General features: G+C 31.6%; 1 protein-coding gene across 1 annotated transcript; it reads right to left on the bottom strand.

Moving 5' to 3' along the window:
- Positions 1-398: 398 nt before the first annotated feature.
- LOC134710611 (protein PFC0760c-like) lies at positions 399-20,276 on the bottom strand. The gene is made up of 8 exons (XM_063570994.1): positions 20,138-20,276; positions 16,053-18,359; positions 14,591-14,676; positions 13,312-13,435; positions 5,314-5,445; positions 4,063-4,120; positions 3,447-3,512; positions 399-1,104 (listed from the first exon to the last, which is right to left on the bottom strand). The coding sequence occupies exons 2-8, from the start codon at positions 18,324-18,326 to the stop codon at positions 911-913; spliced, it is 2,934 nt and encodes a 977-aa protein (XP_063427064.1). The 5' UTR covers positions 18,327-18,359; positions 20,138-20,276; the 3' UTR covers positions 399-910.
- Positions 20,277-20,854: the final 578 nt, after the last annotated feature.

Here is a 20,854-nt window from a genome sequence, read left to right as displayed (position 1 = left end):
ACCTTTTTTTACATTACAGACACAGTGCTAATCTGCTGTAGAGTCATTTTATTGTTAAACCAAAAAATATCATGTGTAGTAAGTGGTAAAAGAAATTTTCACAGAAATTGTGTGTTGTCAATTTTGGAAATAATTGCCAAAATTGTGGCAAGATTAGTTCGCAAATCTTTTTTAAATAATCACATATTTAATTTTGATAGTATTATTTGTATGCATCATTTCCAAAAATTGCCATTTTCAATATCACTTGTGTGTTCATAATCAAATAATTGCAATAATAAATGCATGAGAAATTTCCGAATGAAAAGTTATTTTTAGAACAAATAGCTAATTAATGTGAACAGTGACAAATAAAGTATTTTCATGTTAGGGCTATTCCAGAAAAAAATGTAGGGGGGGGGGGGGGGGGGGGGGGGGTTGGAAGGCACATTGTATGAATAATACATGGGTGATGGGTATCAGAGCAACTTTTCACACTATAATGCACTATAATTCTCAATTACAATTGTCTGGGTGGCGGGTGCTGACAAAAACTGCCTTCCAACCCTCCCATACATTTTTTTCTGGAATAGCCCTTTTGACTCTGTATAATGAAATTTTTCAACAAAACTGCCTGCATTATGATAGTACATTCTGGTACTCAGTCAAATACAAGCTACTTAAAGAAGCAAAATCAAGCTTACAATTTTACCAATTTGGAAAAAAAATAACTGTTTTCTGATGATTTTGTCATATAGAGAAAATATAAGACATTATATTTCCTCCAAATTGCTACGATTGTAAGCTAGATTTAATTTACAATTTATCATAAAATAGTAGATTTGGGAAGAAAAATCACACGATTGGCAGTAAAACAAACAAGCACTGTTTATCACATTATAGCTTTCTGTTGACACTTCCGTATCACATGTCATTCTGTTTTGAGTGGAAACATTAAAACTTTAGCTTTCATAAATGATAAGTTTGGTAGGTGGCTTATAACTCGACCAGCTTCATTACTAAGATCTTCCAGTCTCGTTTTCTTAGTCACTTTCAAATTGGCAAGAATATTCTGTAATGGTTGCATTGCAGGTTTCTGTCCATGTATTAAATCTGCATCAAAAGCTGGAAAAGAGATAAATTATTTATTTCTGCATTGTCTGTATAAAAAATTTGATGCAAGATACCAAAAGTTCATAGGTAAAAGAGAAACTGACAAAACCTATTAATCCATCATTAATTTATGTAATACCAGTACTTATTCTCTTGGATTTCAAGCAGGGGCGGGTCCAGGTAAGGGCGTAATGGGCGTACGCCCCCCCCTTTAAAAAAAAAAAAAAAAAAAAAAAAACTATCGTTATAATCTGCTTGTATTGTATTGAATAATGGCAGTTTATCATATTCATTAATTAAACACATACTCTGATTTCTTTTAAACTGATAACATCAACATTAACTGATGTAAGGGCATGCTCGACTTTATTTCCAAACATCTAGAAAGTTCTCTCCTTACTTCCTTTGACGAGCGTCACGTCAAGCTCCACCTAGAGAGCTAACTCATCCCTTAAGTTGATCAAGAATGATTTGAGAAGCACCATGAAGGAGGATCGCCTAAATGCTCTGCTTCTTTTATATGTTCACAGAGACATTAAACTTGATTTTGATAAAATTATTGACGATTACACCATGAGAAATCCACGTAAAATGGTTCTAATGAATACACTCTAGTAATTGAAAATGAGAGTCCGTCAGTATTTTTCTGTGTTCATTTTATGTTTTGCGTCAAGGTACATGTATACTAGAAATATGTATATTTCCACATTAAAGCAATACTCAGAACGAAAGAACTTTATTCTTCAGTGTTTATTCATCTTGTATCATGTGTGTCGTTCAACGAAACCCGAACTTAAATTAGCACACAGATTGTCCCACTTTCTGTCTTTATGTACTTGATAAATCAATCAGCAGCGAATATTATTTATTAACTGCATTTTAACCAACTTACAAGTTGTTACTTTTTTGTGTGTCAAAAAGGCCAAGATATTGAGTGGTAGAATTGCAGGGTAAAAAAAAAATTTTTTTTCGAAATACAACTGAATATTCTTAATTTGATATGCGCATATTGGTGTTAAAATTATAACGATAATTGTTCATTTATCATGTTTCAAAATATGATTAGATAGTCACAGAGTACTTGTAGTTTGATTGCTTTGGAAGCTAAGTCTTGTTAAACTGATTTTTAGACAATTAATGGAGAGAACTCGGCATAAAAAATGTCACACCCTGACACTTTAACTATCAATTATACATGCTCCAAGTCAGAAACCGTTACATTAGTGCAATTCTCTATTATTTTATGTTTTTAAGCCAAAAAAAGGTCCAAAAAAAATTTCGCCTCGCTTTGCTTTGCTCGGCGAATATTTTATTTTACGCCCCCCCTTTCAAATATCCTGGACACGCCCCTGTCAAGGATATAATTACTGTGGATTATTTTTTTATGGGTACTGATTTTCATGCAATGACAATGACATATGATTTCATGATTTTGGAAGTGTCTGCATACAAGCCAACAGAAAAATTTATTTCCTAAAAAAATTTTGTGGTTCATCTACCAAAAAAATCCCTATATTAGGTTAAAAAAAGTCTATCTTTTGCTTTTTTGTGAGTTTTGCTGTGCATGTACTGATTTTGTGTAATGGATGGATACCCGTATCTGTTCTGCTCTATCATATATCAAATACAAAAATAACTACATTACAGAAAACAGACATTACAATACAATAGTTCTAAGATAACAACATTTATACAAGGAATTTGACTAAACAAAAATGCTAAAATATTCAAGTGATGTGCATCTGCTTTCTGTGGAAGAGACATGAAACCATATATAATCATATCAGTTCATATAAAACATTAATAATATAACTCTATAAATAAACTGGGGGAAATTCATAAACTTATAAATAACTGTCCAAAAAAATTACACCAACTTTAAACTTAACAAATAGTTTAACAACATTTTATAAGGACACAACATATAATATTTACCCCAATCCCATTTGTCTAGTAAAATTTGGAACAAAATTAAAGTAATATCCTCTGTGAAATATCAATCACAGTTACAGAAATTTTGATACCCATATATGTTTAAAGATGCTATTCATTTTGCCAATCATTTCAAATGTTATTGACATCCATGATGTAAACTTATGCCAAACATATATTACAAATTACATTTTTCACTTTTTTGTCTTTTTTTGACATTTTTTCCTTTAGGCGATTTTTGATAATTTTTTTCCCTCCGCATACATTTGTTCTGTTCATTCTTTATTGGTTTTAAAAAAATCACTAGTTAAAGGCAATAGAAATGCATTGCCAAAGGTTCATTATTGTCTTAAAGTCTTTAAATTTTTGAAGATAGATTTCTTAGGTGAATTGCGACTGCTTGCTTTTAAAAGAGCACATACCTTTTTTGGCTGTAAGTTCAGAATCATCTATATTGAGGAAATCCAAATGCTGATGCTTATTGTTTACTGAGAAGAAAAAAAAAAACATGTACAAACATTTTATCACCAATGTCAACTATATTCAGGGAACATTTCTGTTTTTGTTTTCACTTCAACACAAACCATTAGCAACACATATTTCCCTTCCAGAGCATCTGATATTACCCTGTTTTTTCAGGGGTGTTGCTCAGTTTTCATATTTTTAGGTAGTGCTTTGTAAACTGTTGTCTCTTCCCAAGTTTTTCTTTTCTGTGTTTTTTTTTGCATGTTTTGGTTAGTCTCTTTTGTGAATTTTGAGTTTTTATTGTCTTTTTGGTATGATCTGCTTATTTTTCAAGGTTTGATATTTCAGATAATCATTACCACTTTTATTTTGTTCAATCTTGCTAGTTAAACATCTTTCCTTCAGCTTTGAATTCTTACACAACACCTATCATTTTTGAGGTGTGTATTTAACGTCTTGAGTAACTATGACTTTGGCTGTGTGAATGATAAGCCAATAAATATGACATCCTATCTAATACAATTGAGAAGCGTAAGATGAACTTTGACATTGATCATATGACTTTTGTCTTACCTTCTAGAGGATTCGTTAAACCACTAGACGTCCAATCAAACTGAACCGGTGGCAAATCCTGAAAATTAAAAAAAATATTAAATGGTCATGGAATATTTTTATACGACATATATATGCATGTCTCTACTGAGAAATCATTATTTGTATACAAAAATTGGAATTTAACCAAAAAAAATCCAATATAGCCATATCATTTTTTTTTGTTTCGAAATTCATATTTGTCTTTAAACAGTGATTTCACTAAATATATAAATCATAATAAATTTCACAATTATTTAAGGAAACTGCAGACATTTTTGTATTTCATAAAAAAAAAAAAAAAACAATATTCCATTAGACAAGAAACATCATCAGTAGAATTTTGGTTTATAATGTGTTTCATAGGAACAAAAATGAGTTTCCATAGTTCAATACTTTGGAACTTAGACTATATATTTAAAACATCTCTCAAGCTGCCTAAATTGGTTAAATTAAAATGTTTTAAAAAAGCACAGCTCAGCTTCTCAGCAGTGACAGGATTTCCCTGAATTGATAACTTTGAGGGTTTATTGTCACTTTTTTAATTCTTTTACCAAGTTTAATTTTATCACTTTTATTTATGGAGGAAACAAGTCCTTGGGGTAATACACTGAACATAAGTATATAACTAACAAATTCCTTATCACAAATCTGAAACAGGATACATTTGATCATATTTGTTAACAACCAACTCTACCATGAGGTTGACAAATCGATTTGATTTGTAGTTCCATGTAATGAACATTGAACTGGTTTGTACAAAAATATCTTGTATATGATCTCATTAATGACAAGAGGACCAAATATGTACAAATTTATTTTGATTGAAAATATCCTTTGACTTCATGGAATACTACTCTGCAAAGGACCTTGATGGTGTAGAACTTTTTAAAATCCAAGTACCATTTTATGTTTTTTTCCCCAGTTTATTTACATAATTCAGGTTTTTTACCTAAACCATGACCGTATATTATATTTTTTTCACTGGTTTATTATCTTTTTGTTTTTTATTTGTGTTGTTTTGTTGCTGTCCCACATCTTTAATGCATGCCTCATGGCAAGATTTTAAAAGACTATGATTGCAAGTTTTCCTGCAAAAGGTACTGGTTCTCTGCTTATTCCTCTACCATTAAAAAATGGTCACATGATACATGCATGGCAAAGAGTTCTGAAATATCATAACCTTAACCTCTGCTTAATCTTTCTTTGTAATTTGAAAATGAGTACACTAACCTTAACCTCCACCTCTTTATTTGTGTCCACAAGAGGCACCTCTGGTATTAATGGTGGTGCTCCTTTTGTAGGTTCTAGTAAAGTCATGTTGGAAGCATAGATTGGTACTGTGGGCTTCTTTTGACCAAATAACTATCAAAGAAAATCTCATATCAGAGGTGTTGACAAATTCAATATCCAAATCAAAGCTAACCATCTAAAACTTTAAATAAGTTATGTATAAAATCTTTACTTCTAAGGAGTTTTAATCAGGCTCTAAATCTTTAGATTCATAGTTTCAATAAAGAGGTATTAATATTTTGATTTTCAAAGAATTTAAGAATAGAGGTCTGAATTAGATCATATAGTATTGGAAATTCGGTCTATTATGGATCATATACTGATAGAATTTAAGTTTTCATTAAGCAATACATATTCTTTTAGAGTACAATTCCTGTCCAAATTCCCAAACACAGCAAAAGCAGAAGTATGGCAAGCATTTTGTCATAAGAAATTGGGTATTGTGGACCACACTCTCATCATAAAAGGGTAGATCCACCATGAAGAGTTGTCTTAATTTTGACAAAATTACATAGTACCACTGGTTAGAGAAAATTTCAATATCAAATTCAAAATAAAGACTTTACTATAGGATTTTGCAATTAAAATGTGTTAAATTTCTGTCCCTCTCTTTCATCGAAACGTCATATCGTGGAACACTGCTTTTATTTTTACCAACTGTTACACTGACTTCACAGCATAAACCATATATTTTCAACACATTTTCTTTCAACTCTATTCTAATTTATGTAAAAGAAACGCTACAATTGTCAAATATTGAACTCCAAAGCTGGAATTCAGGTTAATCTGACTTGGAGAAAAGACTATTCATCCTGGTCATTTTGATTTAAATACTTAGCAATTTTCAAATAGCTCTGGATAAAATTGAAATGTTGAATTGAAAAAAATGTGTTAGCACATGCATTGTTTATGCTGTAATGATTCATGAACATTTTCACTCAGTGAAAACATTCAGGAAGGACAACCAATTCAATCTTTAAATCCATGAAGATGATATTATTTTATAGAAATAAAGAGCAATGGAGAATCTCGACTCAAAATAAAAGAATAAAACTGGTTTTGATAATTTCTTTATTATTAAAGACAAATGCCATTTCAAAAATATAACAACAAAATTAATAAATGCTGTAAATTCAGATTTTTTGTGATTTTTAATTATCATAAAAAAAAATGGACAGGATTAATATCACATTTTAGAATAAGAATTCCCCATTAAATTTTGAAGCAATATATTAATTTTCCCCCTATTTATCAACAATTAACAAATGCACCAAATAACATCTGAATTTACAGTTCCTGATTAAAACATTAAGTATTAATTGTTCATATTGAACAATTTTTATTTTTGCTCCAAATATAAAATCATCTTCATGCATTCAATCAAAAAACATTGTACCACCCTATCTTTTCATCATATAATACAAAACAGATCCATACAATAAAGGTTTAAGTACATATTAAGTATATTTCATACAGTGAAATTCTTGAATAAATCATTCAAAGTTTTTGAAAGTTGCTACTTTTTTTAACTAAATAAAACAAAATAAGCTACATAACTTCATCAATGAATGAGAATTGTATCATAGAATGTGTTCTCATTCTCACACACTATCAGTAGATTTACAATAGTGTTCTAATGCTCATAATATTATATTAGTAGATTTTCTATTGTGTTCTTATGCTTACACTAATAGTGTTCTCCCTAGAATTTTTTTTACAGCATAGTGATTATCAGTTGAATCGTTTCCGATGTGTTCTAATGCTCACACTTTCCAAAGATTTGCTATTATGTTCTGAATCACATTATCAGTAGATTTCCTGGAGAGTTCAAGTGCTCACACTATCACTAGCTTTCCTTTTATGTTCAAATGCTCATACTTTCCATAGATTATTAATGGTGTTCTTATGCTAATACATTCCATAGATTATCTATGGTGTTCTAATGCTCATACTTTCCATAGATTATCTATGGTGTTCTTATGCTCATACTTTCCATAGATCATCTATGGTGTTCTTATGCTCATACTTTCCATCGATTTTCTATGGGGTTCTAATGCTCATACTTTCCATAGATTTTCTAAGGGGTTCTAATGCTCATACTTTCCATAGATTTTCTATGGGGTTCTAATGCTCATACTTTCCATCGATTTTCTATGGGGTCCTAATGCTCATACTTTCCATAGATTTTCTATTATGTTCAAATGCTCAAACTTCCATAGATTTTCTATCATGTTCTAATGCTCACACTATCAGTAGATTTTCTATTATGTTCAAATGCTCACACTATCAGTAGATTTTCTATTACATTCAAATGCTCAAACTTTCCATAGATTTTCTATGGGGTTCTAATGCTCATACTTTCCATCGATTTTCTATGGGGTCCTAATGCTCATACTTTCCATAGATTTTCTAAGGGGTTCTAATGCTCATACTTTCCATAGATTTTCTATGGGGTTCTAATGCTCATACTTTCCATCGATTTTCTATGGGGTCCTAATGCTCATACTTTCCATAGATTTTCTATGGGGTCCTAATGCTCATACTTTCCATCGATTTTCTATGGGGTTCTAATGCTCAAACTTCCATAGATTTTCTATCATGTTCTAATGCTCACACTATCAGTAGATTTTCTATTATGTTCAAATGCTCACACTATCAGTAGATTTTCTATTACATTCAAATGCTCAAACTTTCCATAGATTTTCTAATGTGTTCAAATGCTCACACTATCAGTAGATTTTCTATTACATTCAAATGCTCAAACTTTCCATAGATTTTCTAATGTGTTCAAATGCTCCCCCTTCAGCATATTTCTGGGTTTTTTTCTCTCCTTTTGCTCACCCTTACTTGATTTTCTGATATGTTTTTTCTACTTCTACTTTTATTACATGTTCTGATGTTTCTTCTACTCACACTTTTCTGATATGTTCCTACTACTGACACTTTTCTGATATGTTTAAACTATTCACACTAATGCTAAATTTTATGATATGTTTCTGCTACTCACACTTTCCTGATATGTTCCTACTTCAGACTTTTCTTATATGTTCCTTCTACTCCAAATTTTCTGATATGTTCCTACTATTCCCACCTTTTTGATATTTTCCTACTTCACACTGATATTAGATTTTATAAAAGATCAGAATACTAACACTACTTAAACAATTTTATGTTGATTTTCATAAGTATTTGAATGCTCACACTTATCAGAAAATTTTCTGTTGTGTCGTATGCCCAAATTCTATGTCAAATTTTACTAGCTTCAATAAACTCAATTGCAAACTCAAAATAGAGACAGACATGACTATATAAACTATCTAACTTAATCAGGAATCAACTTCAACTATTCCACACTGACTAGATATTTACCCAAGAGAACACAAATAAGGATGACAATCATGATTGTTAAAAAAATAGTGTTTAGACATAAATTCTCATGATGTTGACAATATTAACACCATAGATAGATTGAGAGACTTAATTGGTTGAGCAAAGTTTTTCTCAAATAATGGAAAATTGCCTATAATGAAAATTTAAGTACAAAATATTTCTATATATTCCATCGTGTCCATAACAGGAGATACATACGGTGGTAGCTTTAAAAGGTGTGGAACTTACTGTGAAGTTAAAAGATTCAGGTTTAAAACTTAACCTCAAGAAGATTATACTGTGTTTTGAAAAATTTGCTGAAAAACTACTTAAAAAGTTCCTAAATTTGAAAAAAAGGGAAAAAATCTTCAAATAATTCCATGATAGCAACTTCCTTACATCAATGAAAGTGTGTTATCTGTCAGGGGAATATCATGGATCTGGTGAAAAACTGTAGAAAAATTAATTTGAATCAAAATCCAAACTTGGGAAATTCATTTGTGAAAAGGGGGGATATGCAATTTTGTATAGTAACGGTAGAGAGATCAATCTGAGATCAAAATAAATAAATTGAATATATGATTTTGTTAAATTTCCCTTTTTCTTTTAATCCAATAATGATAGTTTGTCCAAAGCAATTAGACTTTTATCTGGTTTGGAAAAATTATATTAATATAAAAAAAAATGGTGGCCATGGTTGAGGTCAATAAATCTAATTTGGTACTATTTCCATTATTACTAATCCTGAATTCAGCTCATTTTAACAAAATGACACAATTTTACAGAATTTAAATGAATTCTTTTGTCGGTTTTGTTTTTCAATAAATAGGGGAGGGGTGTGTTTGATTGGCAGTCGTCAATATAATTCAGAGATCTATTTTCTCTTCTACTTTGTAGGATTTGTTAAAGTAATAGAACAAAATTTTTAGATGTCCAATTATTCTTGTCTAGTAAAAATCAAATAAAAATGAGAACTCTATTTGAAGGTGCATAGGACTTTCTCAATACAAATGTTATAACTTGCAAATGAATCACAAAATGTGAAAGTAAAGTTTTTTTCATGATTTGGTTAACTTCACCTACATGTAAATTCTTTTCATTTATGACTATCTTGTTGGTTTGGTAAAGCAGAATTGTAAAAATTGTAATGTTCATCACCTTTATCCAGATGATTGTGACCTGATCATGAATAGGTTTCAGACAAAAAGGTAATCTAGTTCATCAAGTAATTGCAATAGCTTATAAATACTGGCCTTCAGTGCCAACTGGGGCATAACAATAAATAATTATATTTGATTATATTACATCTAAACAGATCTATAACAAAACAAAGAAATTCCATGCATTATAACTCATCAAAACAGTTGTCTCATTTTATCTAACCATAAATTATTAGTACATGTAGTCAAAGCTACAAAAAACATATTTTCTAAAGAAAGGTTGTTTTATAGTTTGGATATAATAGGAATTCTTAAGAAATTCAAAGGAACAAATATACACTTTTATAACAGATGAAAAGGATATTCTAGTAAAAAATAACTGATAGCTACAACAAAATTTTTCATTTTTAACTGGATTTTTGTGACAAAAAGGTCGTTTATTGATTTGGGGATGCTCGGCGGGCGGGTGGCCAGGCGGTCGGTCGGCAATCAAATGTTGTCCGTGCATTAACTCATGAACCGTTCAACCAAAGCTTTTAAAATTTTTATATGTTGTTACTGACAACTAAATGAAGGTCAAGTTCAATAATGGCGATTTTTACTTTTACCGTTCAGGAGTTATGGTTCTTGAAAGATTGAAAAATGGCGTTTCCAGTCGTGTCCGTGCATTTACGCATGAACTGTTCTACCAAAGCTTCCCAAATTTTAATATGTTGTTACTGGTGACAAAATGGAGGTCAAGTTCAATAATGACGAGTTTGACTTTTACGGTTCAGGAGTTATGGTTCTTGAAAGATTGAAAAATGGTGTTTCCAGTCGTGTCCGTGCATTTTCTCATGAACCATTCAACCAAAGCTTTTCAAATTCTAATATGTTGTTACTGATGACAAAATAGAGGTCAAGTTCAATAATGATGATTTTGACTTTTACTGTTCAGTAGTTATGGTTCTTGAAAGATCAAAAAATGGCGTTTCCAGTCGTGTCCGTGCATTTACGCATGAAATGTTCTACCAAAGCTTCCCAAATTTTAATATGTTGTTACTGATGACTAAATGGAGGTCAAGTTCAATAATGACGATTTTGACTTTTACGGTTCAGGAGTTATGGTTCTTGAAAGGTTGAAAAATGGTGTTTCCAGTCGTGTCTGTGCATGCATTTTCTCATGAACCATTCAACAAAAGCTTTTCAAATTTTAATATGTTGTTACTGATGACAAAATAGAGGTCAAGTTCAATAATGGCGATTTTGACTTCTACCGTTCAGGAGTTATGGTTCTTGAAAGATTGTAAAATGTTGTTTTCATTCACATTGTTGCATTTACTCATGAACCATTCAATCTAAGCTTTTCAAATTTTAATATGTTGATACTGATGACAATATAGAGGTCAAATCTGATATTGACGATTTTCACTTTCACCAATCATCAGTAATGGTTCTTGTGATATTGCCAGGACACAAATAAATGCTAATAAATCCGGTTTGCTGTCGTTGTGAATCAGAATGGTTTGAGATAAAATCAGGAGTGAAACAGGGATGCGTAATGTCAGGTTTTCTTTTCCTTCTAGTCATAGACTGGATCATGCGGAAAACAACTGCAGACAAAGCAAGAGGAATACGATGGAACTTTAATACTGTTCTAGAAGATCTTGACTTTGCGGACGACATCGCACTCCTTTCCTCAAAATTTAGCGACCTTGATGAAAAAGCACAGAAATTAACGACTGAAGCTGAAAGAGTTGGAATGAAACTAAACCCCAAAAAGTGTAAAACTCTGAGATCCAAGCAAACAAAGAATAAAGAGTTGATAACGTTATACGACCAGAAAATAGAAGATGTAGATAAGTTTACATACCTTGGAGCAATCATTGACAAAGAGGGAGGAGGCAGTTGTGACATCAAAAACAGAATACAGAAAGCAAGAGGGACATTCCATCGCCTAAGAAATATATGGTATGCAAGAGGAATTGGCCGAAAAACAAAAATTCACCTTTATAAATCATTAATAAGACCTGTATTATTGTATGGATACGAAACATGGAAATTAACAAACATTGAAGAAAAGAAACTTAATACTGTAGAACACCAATGCCTAAGAAAGATCCTAAAAATAAGATGGCAGAGTAAAACATCAAACAAAACAGTAAACGAAATAGCTAACACCAGAAACATCAGTTGTGAAATCAGAAGGAGACGCTGGACATGGATAGGACATACATTAAGACGTGAAAGAGACAACAACAGCTATGTAGCTCTACAATGGGCACCTGAAGGGAAAAGAACTAGAGGAAGGCCAAAAACTACATGGAGAAGAACAACAGAGAGAGAAAGGAACCAACAAGGATGGACAAGTTGGAACGTAGCCAGAACAGCGGCAAAAGATAGAAAAGGGTGGAAAAGCAGCGTGGAGGCCTTATGCGACTTCTGGCGCGGAGAGAATTAAGGCTGTCGTTGTGACAGCCTCTTGTTTAATCTAGTTTGTGATTTAGATAAAATAATTTCTGATATAGTTAAATATCAAGTTGACTACTAACGTTTGTTTTTCTCTAAGATTTCATTTACTTATTCAATCTGGTTAATACTAGATAATATGAGACATCTTATTTTCATAAATAGAATAAATAAATTATCAAGATGCAGACTAATCTATATAAAATAAACTAAAATTTGCGACACTTGAGCTATAAATAAACTAAAATTTGTGACAATTAATAAATCTAATTTGTGACATTCAATAAAACTGTATAATATCAAATTAATAAACTATATAACTTCAATCCATAACACCAAGTTTAATAGCCAGGTACCCTAATGTCCATATTCTTATTTACAAAAAAGTAAAATAAATAGTCAAATGCACCAAATAATACATATCTACAAAAATATAATATATGAAGCTGTTTGAAAATGGTTTTTAAACAAAACTGGTTAAGTACGAATTAGTAAATACGTAAAGAACGATGCAAAAGTTAAAAACTAAATAATAAATATGCTAATTTGAGCAAAAATGTATAGAACATTGCAAAAGTATTATCCAAATGCTAATAAATATACTGCTTTGAGCAAAAATGTATAAAACGTTGAAAAAGTATCATTCAATTGCTAATAAATATGCTGCTTTGAGCAAAAATTGAATAAAGAATGACATACGAAAGCACATTGGCATAATATATTGAATTAATCACATGACTTTGATCTAGATGGGTTTTTTCAACATAAGTTAATATAAAATGTGAACGACACAAAAAAAGCACAAAAGGTGACTAGATAAAACCTAATTAAAATCTGACTCATCTTTAAAATTAAATTTTAATAACTTTCATAGACAGCAAAAACCATTCTTCTGAATCAGATTTTAATTAGAAAATTAATAATTATACTTCTATATCTAAAATTGCTTGGGTTTCCTTACTATATTCTTAGTATCAATCTTTAGTGAGACATAAAGATTTTTGTTACAAGAACATTGTGGCCATTTCAGCTGCCCAGAGTTATCCATCTTCTGAATTTTCATCCATAACTGGTTACTATTGTCTCTGTAAAAAAACAAACAATATATATAGTGCCTAGAAAATCAACCTAACTATGTTAGAGAAGTTCTGATTTGTTACTTCCTCCCAAAGCGGGGCTGCTAACTGCCACAACACTGCCTTGCATTACGCAGACACCTTATCTATAGCTTTTGTATAATATACAACTCATCTAAACATCAACTCAACAATGTTAGATCTGTAAATTTGCTTTCGCAAATTTTTGGTTCTTCCCTCGCTGGGATTTGAACCCATGCTACTGTGATATCGTGACACCAAATCGCCTGCACTGCAATCGTCCCACTAGACCACACGACCACCTGGGCTCTACAAACTCACAACTGCTTTCACAGTTGGAGGGGGAAGATAGATCTGTGACAAAACTTCCAGCTTGCACTTTCTATTCTCCATTAACTTATAATCTTTATATGATAGAGGATTTTAATGACCTTGACTACTCACAAGGGTCTTATGCAGTCAGTATATTTTTTTATAACATACCGGAATATCTTTTCATGCATATCAGAGATTAGAAATAATTTTTAAAGTAGACTCTTGAGATTGGAGGGCTATCCACTTAGATGTATTGTTAATGTGCAATCATCTTCAACTACTGTATTATATAAGTACATGTATCAAGTCAATCCACTTATAAGCCAATTACATGTCTTTTATATGGTTTAAGTCTTACGAATGGAAGGATCTTGCATTGACCTTCATATTACATTTTGTACAAGTTTGAAGAGTTTTAGTAATTTTTTCATTTGTGTTTAGTGCAACCAATAGTCATATAGTAGAAGATGTACATGTAGTACCACTTAACAAAGCAATCTCTATGTTTCTCTTTCCTCGATTTTCTTCACAAACGAGACAAATTACAGTGAAGCATGATTTGGTTGTCATGTTAGTGTGTACAAATGACCAAAGTTTCCTACCCTGTTATATGTATATATATATCATTACTAACGTTTTGTTTCAGCATGTAATTTTTAAATAGATCTTGATTAAACTGATCACTTGCATGAAAATTGGATAACATATGAATTATAATGCTAACATATAACAATGCTGTTAATGATAAATACTTGCTAATTTATTTCACTTTTCAGGCCTTTTGATATCTAAATATAATCACTTTGTGTGATCTTATCAAGTACTTACTCTACAACAACATCTAAATCAGTGGCGCCCTCAGATATAACTGCAGTGGTCTCGAAACATCCAGACAACAAGCTGCCAACATTTTTCTGCAAAATACATAAATTTATTAATGGTCAGTTCAAAACTTTCAGAGTTGCTTCATGAACATAAACCTGAATGGCAGCTATTCTACATGTATATGTTCAGTATCAAAGGTTGTTGGTTTAACTTCAATTTGCAGAAAGCTATACATTGTTTGTACATGTATATGATGTACATCAACCCTTATCATATTCATGGTATGAAAATCAGAAAATTTTTAGTATCATCCAGTAGTGAAATATATACTTTGTCTTCATCAAATTTGTGTTACAGAAAGAATTTTTTTTTTTATTAAAATTAAGATATTTTGGGTGCGATATATATGTGTCTTGTAAATATATCAAAGAATATCAGAGCGAGACATGAATATGAACCATGCCTAATATAAATCAATAATATTGTCTTCGGGTCAATTCCCATAATGATATAATTTTCCAATAATAATATATATAGTTATGATCATGATCTTTAACATTGTATGTACACAATGTACATTAACATGATAAGTAATGGTTTTAATTATTTGTATAAAACATGCATCTTTATTTGAACAACATTGAACAAAGCTTTACATGTTTTCTGTAATTAACCTACAGGGGGAATGAGAGATGTCTTAAACTTGCACAACATATATCACATGTATTTGTACATGAAATATCTTGTCATGTTTATTTTGTCCCATTAATAGGCTTAAGATTTATTTTTTTTCACTGGGGATAGGTTTTTATGTTATACAAAATGTTACACAGCATTTACAACGTACAAACAACTTTTTTCATTGATTTTATATTTGACATGAAAAATATAAGTTATAACAACTGATTTTCATGTATTTCTGAAAAGAAATTTTCACAATATTAATAATCCCACATTTTTATGTGTAACTATACTGCACTTTTATATGGACTGGACATACTGTTTTCCTTTGTTCTCATAGAAAATTCCAAATAAAATCGAATGATTTATTTTTTATGTTTTGTAACAAAAAAACTTGAGTGAACTGACGGAAAGGAAATTCCACTTCACTTAAAAAGTGCATTCATATACAATTTCACTTTACATGTACATTTACATTGTTCATGTAAATGATTTTTAAAAAGCCATTAAAATGGTATCACTCTTAATCACCTGCAATAACCATCTGTGACCGTGATACACTGACCACCAGTACATTTCATTTTATAATGGTGATTTTAAACCAAACCTTACATGTAGCCCACATGTAAAGCTTTGGTAGACAATGCAAAATAAAAGAAAAACAGAAATTGAGTCTTTAAGTGTTCATTGGCAAGTTTGACCCAGCGCCAATTGTAAACCTGTTAATTAGTGTGTCTTGTACTTATACTTGGTATCAAAATGACACAATTTTTTTTTCACTCACCTGTGTAGAGGATTTGGATTCAATAGGTGTGTTCGAAGATTCTGGTTTAGTTGTTTGTTGGAATGTTGCCCAGTCTGATTTGTCACTAGCTTGTAATGAAGACGTCTGCCCCTGTGATCCTGTGGCACTGAAGTCAGCAAACTCATCACCTTTTGTGGCTGAGCTAAAGTCTGCAAATTCATCATCACTTTCAGACTTGTCTCCTGAATTGTTGAACTTTCCAAATTCTGAATCATCATTTTCTTTCACGGCAGAACTAAAGTCTGCAAATTCATCGTCTTTTGAAGCTGAGCTAAGATCAGCAAATTCATCGCCTTTTGTAGCTGAGCTAAAGTCAGCAAATTCATCGTCTTCATTTATATCTCTTTTTGAGTTTGTTTGTTCAACTTCTTGCTGTTCATTTTCATTTTGTGTTGATGAAAAGTTTGCAAAATTATCTTTTTCAACATCGGCTGTTGTGGAATTTGAAATTTCAACTTGTTCAATTTTGTCAATAGGTTTTAAACCTGAGTTATTAGAACTTTCTTCTGTATCTACGTATACAGAGCCTGCATTTTGATCTTCAGTCTTTGTAGATTTGTCTTTTTTACTTGATGTTAAATTTTCAAAACCATCATTTTCTGTTCCAACTGGAGCAGAACTAAAATCGGCAAATTCATCTTCATCTGAAATATTTTTATCTGAATCATCTTTAATAATTTCATCCACTTTTTGTTCTGTTTGAAGAGTATCAAAATTTGTTGCAGATACTTCTTTACTTTCATCTGTTCCTACTGGAGCAGAACTAAAATCAGCAAATTCATCTTCATCTGAATCATTTTTAATAATTTCATCCAATTTTTCTTCAGTTTGAACAGAATCAGAATTTGTTGCAGATACTTCTTTACTTTCATCTGCAGACGACAAACTGACATTTTCAATATCTTTGTCACTGTCTTCATTTGTATCACCGAATTCTGCAAATTCCACTTCATCTTTCAATTCCAGGTCTTTAATATTGGTTTCTTGATTTTCATTATTTTTAGATCTAGAAATAACCTTTTCATTGTTTTCAGAATCGTTGACCTGAACTGAATTTTCCAATTCTACTTTATCACTTTGCACTAAATTTTCAGAATGATTTTCTCTGCATTCTGCCATACTAAAATCGGCAAACTCTTCACCAGAATCTTCCAAATCATCACAAGTTGTAATTTTTTCATCCTCTAAAATCTCATTTATCTTTTCAGTCTCACCAGGGGAATTGGTATTTACATTATCATTTTCAGAAACATTTTCATCTTCTTCACCTTCACAAACTTCAAACTTATCAAGAGAGTTTTCATCTGACAATTGCACTGAATTTTCAGAATTATCTGTCTGTTTCTCAACATCATTTTGGTTCACAATTTCCTGACTAGCTGCATACTCAATACTGCATTGTTTTTCTTCATGACTAGAACATAGATCATCACTAGAAATTGCACCGTCATTGTCCAGCGAACTACATGAATTAGAGAGAACACTCTCTTCATTAATTTCACCTGTTTCTATTTGACAACTACCTATAGATTCTTCAACAACAGAGTCATTTTTATTTTCATTTTCGGTATCCACATCACAAATGCTCTCCACTTCCTTGGATTCAACATTTTGTGAAACTTGTATCGTTGAAGAATTTTTACCATTATCATTTAGACCAACGTGATTCAAATTTTCCTCTGAATTTGTTTTAAAGTCATTGTTTTGAAGTGTTGATTTATCGGATGGAATGTCGTCTGGTGTATTCTGGAATGTCTCTTGGTCAGTAGAAAGTTCTGAATTATCACTTTTCGTGTCTTCGGATATAGGAACTGGAGACACGTCAAACAACCCTGAATCTCCTGTTGAATTTCCACTGATTGTGTCTGATGTTTTACTTTCTGTTAAGTCTGTATGTTGGTCATTTGACACATCATTTGATATGTTATCATAAGGCAAGGATTTATCTAAATTAAGTGATAAAGGACTGGATTTTGTTTTGCAATTTTCAATTTTGTCTGCATTTGTGAAATGTTGAGGTATTTTATTGGTAATGTTTGCGTTGACTTCATCTAATGTTGTGGACTTGTCCTCATTAATTGAGTTGTTCCATGTATTAGTATTATCAGTACTGATAGAGTTGTTCCAGGTACTAGGAGTCTGATCTGCTCCCATAAACCCTCCAAAATCATCATCATCTCCCCAATCATCAAAACCCCCTGTATCCTCCAAAGGGGGTGGGGAAGATGAAACAATTGGTATTACGTTTGACATGTTTGTTCCATCAACCTTCACAGATTAAAAGTCCTAAAAAAATAAGCCAACATTTGTATTATTTACATAATTTAGGAACATCACAAAAGGAGTACATTTTTGTAGGTCCGGTAAGGACCAATTTTGGCCTCAAATTTCAATTTCATCTAACAAAAGATTTGGACCACTTTTTAAACACTTATTATATTAATAAGTGTCTATTTCATTTCATTCAATTAATTTATATGAAAGATTTTAACTAATTTAGGCATTAAAAACACTCCAATTCAAGCTCAAATATAAAAAATTTGGGAAATACATGTATGCCAAAAAATGTCACTTTTCAGATGGTTTTTGTCAAAAATGAAAGCGGCCGCATCCGTGTTCATCCCCAACCTTTAAATATGTTATGTGTTATCATCAAATAGAACTTATATTTCAATATTTTGGATGAACACGAATGCAGCCACTTTCGTTTTACACGGAAACCGTCTAAAATTTAACAAAAATGCTAGAATTTTTAAGATTTTCATAATTTAGCATGACTTAATGGTGCTAGCACCTGATATATGTGCATTGTATTGTCAAAATAGCCCATATTTATGTAGCAGAAGCATTCTACTATCCAATAAATAACTAAAAGTTAACATTTGAAAATCTTTGTAAAACTGCTATATTTTGGGGCCAAAAAAAGGTCTTACTGGACCAACTCCTTTGTATTATATACATGTAGTTAGTAACTTAGTACAGAATTGTATTTTACACTTGTCACATGAAAAATAAAATTGAAATTAACCATGATCTTTTTACCAAAACATACATACATAGATACGTAGTTCAAATTGTATCAAGTGAATAAGTTAGAGCCTAGAGGCCTCCAAAAATTTAATGAACATTGGTGCCATGACAGTAAATACAAATGTATCATGATACCCATCCACAGAAAATTGTTTGGGTTTAATCATGTACAAATGTACATGTACTGTAAATTTAGAAATTATTGTGTGAATTTATTATTTATTATTGCAATTTTGTAAGGCCTTATATATCATGTATATGTTTTATTAGTGATCAGCAAAAATATGTTATTTTTTTCAATTAGTGCAATACTGTCATGAGGGGGTCTCATTAGGGGAGGGGGGCCTGGGGTTCAGATCCTGGATACTGCTTACTGTTTTGTCAGTTTCCCATATCCCCCTTACACTATGTACATACTAAAGCAGTTCTCTTTTTTTGTAATTTCCTGTGTCCCACTAGACTTCATTTCCCGTTTTCACAACACAATATTTCACATGTAAAGCGTACAACAAAAAAAACAGCAATCCTGCGTCACGCCCAAACCCAAATGACAATGAGAGCCACTCATGACTCTGCATTTATGTGATGCCCTGTAATAGTCTCCTTTGACGGACGTCACAATGGGTATTAATGAACAGAAGCAAAAAAAAATGTCAATTTGCCATGCTTGATTTTGACAGATGAACACCTGAGATCAAATACACAACACATGGATTATAAAAAAAAATCAAATGGGAGAGGAAATTAAAATTAGGTATACAAAGCATATAATTTAAATTTGGAAATACCCATTGAATGAGGATCTTCTCCAACCCAGGCAAATATAATCCTCGGCAGTCTAGGTAATTTTTGGTAGGATCACCTATTAGTTCTGAGAAAAAGGTTGTTAAATTGTATGCTTCGTGTCCCATATTTTCAAAAATAAAGTTATTTTTCCATGCAAAAGTTATTTCCGACACACCTGTGGCAAGTCATATTTACGTTTTTAGTCTATAAAAAATCAGGTCTTTGGAAATTTAACGACACACACTTACAGAAAACTGATGTCAGTGCTTATATCAGATAGTATCTGTCCCAATTTCTGACTCAAAATTTCTAGAACAGCTTGAAACAGTTGTGGTTTGTCATCAAAAAAGATATTCTGACACTTTTTATTCCCCCACAATCCATTTATTTGCTTACTTCCGGTAAAAACAGAACATCTTATTACACAAACAAAGTTAAAAAGGTAATAAAACTACAACGTACTCGAAAACAACACTTTATAACTATCACAACGAGACATCTTTCGCACAGGCACTTGTTTCTACCCATTGGAAGAACCACTATCAACGTATATTTACGAGCTTCTGGAAAAAAAGTTTGTTTCCAGTTTTTGGTGAAAAAAATAATTTGTTTTGGACCCTGAGAAAAAAAAATTGTTTGTTTCACCCTCAGCTGCCACTATATGTAATGTTAAAAGTGAAAGAAAAAAATTGTTTACGGTTTGTCGCTAAAAAAATAGATTGTTCTTCGCCGAAGGCGAAAAAAAAAGTTTGCACAGAAAAAAAATTCATAGCCCCCCCCAGAAAATCAAATGGTTGCTGCCTTATATAGTATAAAAAAGAAGATGTGGTATGATTGCCAATGAGGCAACTGTCCAAAAGAGACCAAAATGACGGCACAGACATTAACAACTATAGTTCACCTTAGGGCCTTCAACAATGAGCAAAGCGCTTTTTGAACATTGCAAAACATTACAGATTATGATA

Source organism: Mytilus trossulus, chromosome 3 (genome assembly GCF_036588685.1).
Source record: "Mytilus trossulus isolate FHL-02 chromosome 3, PNRI_Mtr1.1.1.hap1, whole genome shotgun sequence".
Taxonomy (NCBI): domain Eukaryota; kingdom Metazoa; phylum Mollusca; class Bivalvia; order Mytilida; family Mytilidae; genus Mytilus; species Mytilus trossulus.
The sequence above is the reverse complement of the archived record's forward strand: the minus strand, read 5'-3'. Positions and strand labels throughout refer to the sequence as shown.